The sequence below is a fragment of the Nanorana parkeri genome, unplaced genomic scaffold, assembly GCF_000935625.1.
Source record: "Nanorana parkeri isolate BGI_ZX_2015 unplaced genomic scaffold, ASM93562v1 scaffold836, whole genome shotgun sequence".
NCBI lineage: Eukaryota > Metazoa > Chordata > Amphibia > Anura > Dicroglossidae > Nanorana > Nanorana parkeri.
In genome coordinates, this window is record NW_017307104.1 from 746,598 (window position 1) to 752,238 (window position 5,641).

General features: G+C 41.2%; 1 protein-coding gene across 1 annotated transcript in view; it reads left to right on the plus strand.

Annotated features, from left to right (window-relative positions):
- Nucleotides 1-4,974, plus strand: part of LOC108794328 (tight junction protein ZO-3-like) — a 45,191-nt gene extending 40,217 nt beyond the window's left edge. Inside the window, exons 8-10 of the mRNA XM_018565351.1 lie at nucleotides 3,978-4,033; nucleotides 4,333-4,420; nucleotides 4,802-4,974. Coding sequence (XP_018420853.1) covers nucleotides 3,978-4,033; nucleotides 4,333-4,420; nucleotides 4,802-4,973 — 316 coding nt within the window. The 3' untranslated portion in view covers nucleotide 4,974. The remainder of the gene's footprint in view (nucleotides 1-3,977; nucleotides 4,034-4,332; nucleotides 4,421-4,801) is intronic.
- The last annotated feature ends 667 nt before the right edge of the window (nucleotides 4,975-5,641 follow it).

Below are 5,641 nucleotides of genomic sequence, written 5' to 3' on the forward strand. Positions count from 1 at the left end.
CTTCTCATAGAAAGCATTGTGACACCCATGCCAATTCTACTTTGGAGGAGGTAGTTCAGGCCTTTTTTATGGACATTCAAGACGAAAGTGTTACTTACAACACCATGGCCTTACAACACCAGATATATTAGGGCCTTAAGGAAGAGAAAGGTTGAGTCATTCCAGTTCATATAGTGCTCACACATTCTATAAGTAAAGAACGGCTTGAACCATTGATAAAGCCCTCACTTTTCCAAAAGCATGAAATGAAGATTTCTGTTGGGTGATGACTCTTTGCTTCTGAAGAATAAAGATCCTAAATTGTATGCAGCCTTCTCTCAGGTGTCCAAGACAGCAGCTCTATCATTTGAGCACATGGGTATCCTCAAATACCTCATGGATCAAAAGATATATATCCTTTTTCAAAGATATGGGAATCAACTCTGGCCAGCCTTACATAGTAGGTGAGGTTGAATAAAGACACAGGTCCATCAGGTTCAACCTATATGTTGTGTGTATATATAATGTTCGGAATTTCAATAACCCTGTATGTTATGTGAACTGAGGAACTGATCCAAGTGTTTTTTGAAGCAGTTTGTTTCCCGCTGATACAACGATCTGTGGTAGTGAAATACCCCTTACGCATTTTACGATTATACCTCATATCCCCTCACTCACTGTGTCCGTGTGCCGGAGAGAGCAGGGACGAGTCAGCGGCGTGCTGGTCCAGTGGGAGGAGCTCCAGGTGGGGTCCTAATTTAGCTGACTTAGAGGTGCCTGCCAGCTAAATTACAACCCCACCTGGAGCTCCTCTCGCCTGACCAGTGCGCCGCTGGCTCATCCCTGCTCCCCTGCTCCTGACTGGCCGCTGCGGGGGTTTTTTTTTTTCTTCTTACTTACCTCGCCGAGCGTCGCGTCACTGCTGCTCCGGTGGGCGGCGCTCCGAGCAGGGTCATCTGGCAGTCTCCGGCCACCTAAATTAGGACCCGGAGACTGCCAGATGACCCCGCTCAGAGCGCCGCCCACCGGAGCAGCAGTGACGCGCCGCTCGGCGAGGTAAGTAAGAAGAAACCTGACCACTGAGACGCTGACTCGAGTATAAGCCGAGGGGGGGCACTTTTCAGCACAAAAAATGGGCTGAAAAACTCGGCTTATAGTCGAGTATATACGGTAACCCTGTTAGTTCTTTGAGGACCCGCGGGTGTAAGCCATCTGGTCCCGGAGAATTATTAGTGTTTAGCTTTTAAAGCCTCTTCTTTACTTCCGCCTCTGTTAGCCACTGGGCTTCATCTAGTCCATTATTAGAATAGTTTTGCACTTTGTTTATCATACCAGTTTATTTAGTTAAAACAGAAGAGAAGAAAGTGTTCAATACCTCCTGCTTTCTCTGTCACTTGTGGCAAGCTTACCCTGCTTTATGGGGCCTATGTGCTCTGTCTTTACTTTGTTACTATTTTTATGTATTTATATAATGTTTTGGGGTGTACTCTCTCTAGCTATTTGTTCTTCATAGCTTTTTTACTGCTCTAATAGCATGTTTGCATTTGTTTTTACATTTCTTGTAGTGTCTGACTACATTAGATGACCCTTCCATCTTATACTTTTTTAAATGCCAAGTTTTTCTAATTAATTTTTTCACTCTAGAATTTAACCACTCTGGTTTAACGTTTGCTCTTTTATATTTGTTAGTTAATGGTATACATTGGCAAATAAACAGGTTTAAAGCCATACCCTTGACCTGTAGCCTGCAATCTTTAGAACTTTTTAACACAGTTGCCGACCAACTTGGAAACGGGTACACCCATAGAGAAAATCCTTAAAAAGAACCCCATGTAAAATTGGTATTAAGCATTGCAGTGGGGCTTCTTTTTACCCAGGGTCAAAAATGAAAGTGTTATACTCAGCGATGGCTGTTTACATTCAAGTGATTACTTTTGGTAGGTGCGGGTTCCGCATTCAGTGTCACTCTCCGGCAACAGAGAGAAGCTGCTGAAGCAGATCTCTGCTTCAGCGGCTTCTCTGGGGATCCCTAGGTGACATTGGGGGTCTTGGAGACCCCTGATCTCCATAAAGAGGACCTGTTATGTGAATTGGCTATCGCATAGGGATTTCTTAGCCCCCTATGTGATAGCAATAATAAGTGTAAAAAAAAAAAGTTGAAGAAAAATTAAAGCCTAAAAAAAATAATTGAAGCTTAAAAAAGTCACACAAATTTTTTTTTTTACAATAAAACAAAAAATGTTTTAAAGTTCCCCGGCCCCCCACATACACGCACAAACATGCCAAAACGCCAATGTGCGAAAACGGACATTCCGTATGTTACATAGCGCCGCAAACGTCTGAGTGAGAGCAATCATTTTAGGGCCATTAATCACTGATAACACTAAACTGATGAGCGGTAAAAGCTTTTAAAGCGTCCCCTATGGCCAATTTTGGGTGTGGTCATTTTCTGCGATTTTGCAGGCGCGCGCAATTTTAAGGCTTGACATGTTTGTCTATTTACCCGACGTGACCCCATCTTTTATGTTTACAAAAAAATTGGGTTGATAATAAATGTTTCATAACATTTCATAGGGAAGCAGGTTTTTTCCCCCAAAATTTAGGGTACTTTTTTTGTTATAGTAAAAAATAAAAAACCCCAGTGGTGATTAAATATCACCAAAAGAAAGCTCTATCTGTCCCCAAAAAATTATATAAAATTAGTTTCAGTACAGACGGAATAAATGTCGGTCACAATACTGCAGCACTGAATACTGACAAATGGCCTGGCCAGGAAGGGGGGGTTTAACACCCTGGCCTTCAAGTGGTTAATCATCACGTTCCATAAACCATGTATAGGATTTTAGGGCGCTGAGGGACATGCCATTGCTGCATTGGAGGAGGAGAGAGGCTGGAGGGAGCGCTGCCACAGCCGGCCTACTCACAGGATCAGATGAATATAGCTTTGTTATTTTTGGCCCTAGGCAAAAAGTGAGCAGTTAACAACAGTTAACATTTTTACCTGGAGTTCTTCTTCAAATCTTTCTCTCCCTGTAGTCGGTGGTGATGTCTGCCAGATCTTTAGCCCTTATCACTTCTTTTCCCCGTTCTCCCACTCAGCCTGGCCAGCTCACCTCTCCATAAAAGCCCACCTTGATAATGTCACATCCCTCCCCTTCACCTCCTCTTCCTCCTCCATTTACACAATGTCTTATAGTTTCTAAGAAATACAAGACCTTTTCTGAATAGAGGAAAGTGAAGAAGGGGCGGGTCATGTGACCGGAGTGCTGTACAGCTCAGGGCGCATCTCTCCCTTTCTTCAGTGCTCGAAAGCAGGGTTTTGTGTGCTGCAAGGTAATTTGTATGCTTGCTGCAGCCCTATGCTCCCAGCTTTTTAATGATAATTTACACACCCAAACTGGTGTGTAAAATTATCATTTTGGCCGCAGTGTGGCTTTAAGCATCAGAAGTCCACCTCTCCTTAGTTGTATAATCATATCTGTAGGTCTTACTTTTGGGGGTGCGAGTCTCTGGTATTTAATCCCTGAACCTGTCTTTTTTGTCCAACAAGGGGTAGGTCAGCGGTGAGCAGGTACACCTAGAGTACCTTCAAGGGACAGGTTTCAGTCTTGGCTATTCTTTATCAGTGGCTGTTAGCTAATCACTTTTTGGGGGGGCAACTCTTGTTACTCTAGTCCAGGGGGTGGGGAACCTCCACCCTCCAGGTGTAGTGAAACTACCAACCCCATGATGCATCTGTCTCTGAGAGTCATGCCTGTGGCTGTAAGAATCTTGCAATGCCTCATGGGAATTGTAGTTTCACCACAGCTGGAGGGCCAGAGGTTCCCCGCCCCTGCTCTAGTCCAAATTCTCCCTGAACTTGGCAGCAAATACTGGAGTTCTTCAGGTGTAGTGCTGTATCCTTCAGTGACTTGGATAATAAATATTTTATGGGAAGTACAAAAAATCCTATTGTATTTTATTTTGCCGTTATGTGATATTATGCTTTTGTTTTTCAGTCATGAATTTAATGGAACACACTCCTTACAGAGCGATGATGTACAGAACAAAAATTGTAAGCCTGCATACAAATTCAGAGAGCAGAGACTATCTAAAATAGATCTGATTTTTACTGAAAATTTAGAAATCTCAGAAAATGATCTTGGACAACTTTTTATTCTAAGAATACTTGGTAGTAAATGAAATACTGCAAAGAAAATAATTTACAAATTCTGACTTTTAGAAATCAATGTTAAGTTTATGCTTTAGGTGGCTTTCATGTAGACTTAACACGCACCCATTTTTCACTTTTTTTTGTTTGTGCTCATTTTTTTTCTCTTTCTTGTGTTATGTCAGATTCCAGTGTTATGTCAGATCCCAGGGTATCTCCACAACTGCACAGTGAATACAGGGAAGAGCCTGAGCAAGCCAGTGACAAGCAGAAAGATGATCTACGAGTGGGGTACCAAGTGTTCTTTAACACAAAATGTTTTTGGCTATATTGCACAATTTTCTGCTATGTGTTTTTTTGGCAAGCAAAATTGCTATGTTAACACATACATTATGCTAATATAAAGATTTCCAGCACAACAGGAGATATACAAATATACATTTTTAGTTAAAAATCTTGCAAGCACAACCTTCTATTTAACACTACTCTTATATCCACTTTTTAAGATTTAATATGTGACATGATTTCCAGCATATCCACTTTCCTTTTTTTTACCTTCATAGTTTGTTTTTCTAACTGTTTTACATATTTCATCCAATGCTCTTGTTGGGATTTCTTCTCCACAATTCCATCTTAAATGCTTTAATTTCATTTTCACTTTTTTGTCTTTAGTTATAGCCCAGATGCACGCTTAATACAGTTCACAAAAGGGAAAAGCATTGGACTGCGCCTTGCAGGAGGAAATGATGTGGGAATATTTGTTGCTGCTGTTCAAGAAGGGAGCCCTGCAGCAATCGAGGGGATGAAGGAAGGTGACCAGATCCTACAGGTGGCTGCAATATAAAATATTTTTCTTTTTATAGACGGGCAAGAAAAGTGTATGCATTACTCTTTCAAAGAACAGATATGTGTTATGATTATTTCAATTATTTGTCTGTTAAGGTTCTCATTTTTTCAGGCCATGGTATCCCTTTTAATAGTCACATTCAACTGGACTTCTTCTGTAATGTTTAAGATGTTTTGCAGCTTATCCAAATTACTTATTTCTCTCTTCTAATAATTAGAACTGAAGAAGTGGCTTGGTTTAGCTGCAAAATGACTTCAGCATTACAGAGCAAGTCCAATTGAATGAGACTATAATTACTACTTGCTGTATGCTTAGCTGTTGCATTGTGTAGTTTTCTATGGGCCACTTTATACTGGTGTGTTCTGGTAGCACACCTGAGTTTGATGTTCATTGTGTTTAGCAGTCTAATTATTTTGGCTGCCCCAATGGGCCCCTAAAGATAATGTGCGAATGAGGTTATACACACAGTTTTCTTCTTGGAGAGTTTTCAGTGTGAATACATCACAAAGGGAACAATAGCAGTATATTGGTTGGGTGAGGGTGAACAAGTGCAAAATAGAAATATTTTAGTTTAGAAAAATTAGCTTTTCCCCCCCAGTCTTCTCCAAGATAGCATCAGGGTAGCTTCCATCAGTATGGTGAGTAGACATGCGTCATTAGGATGT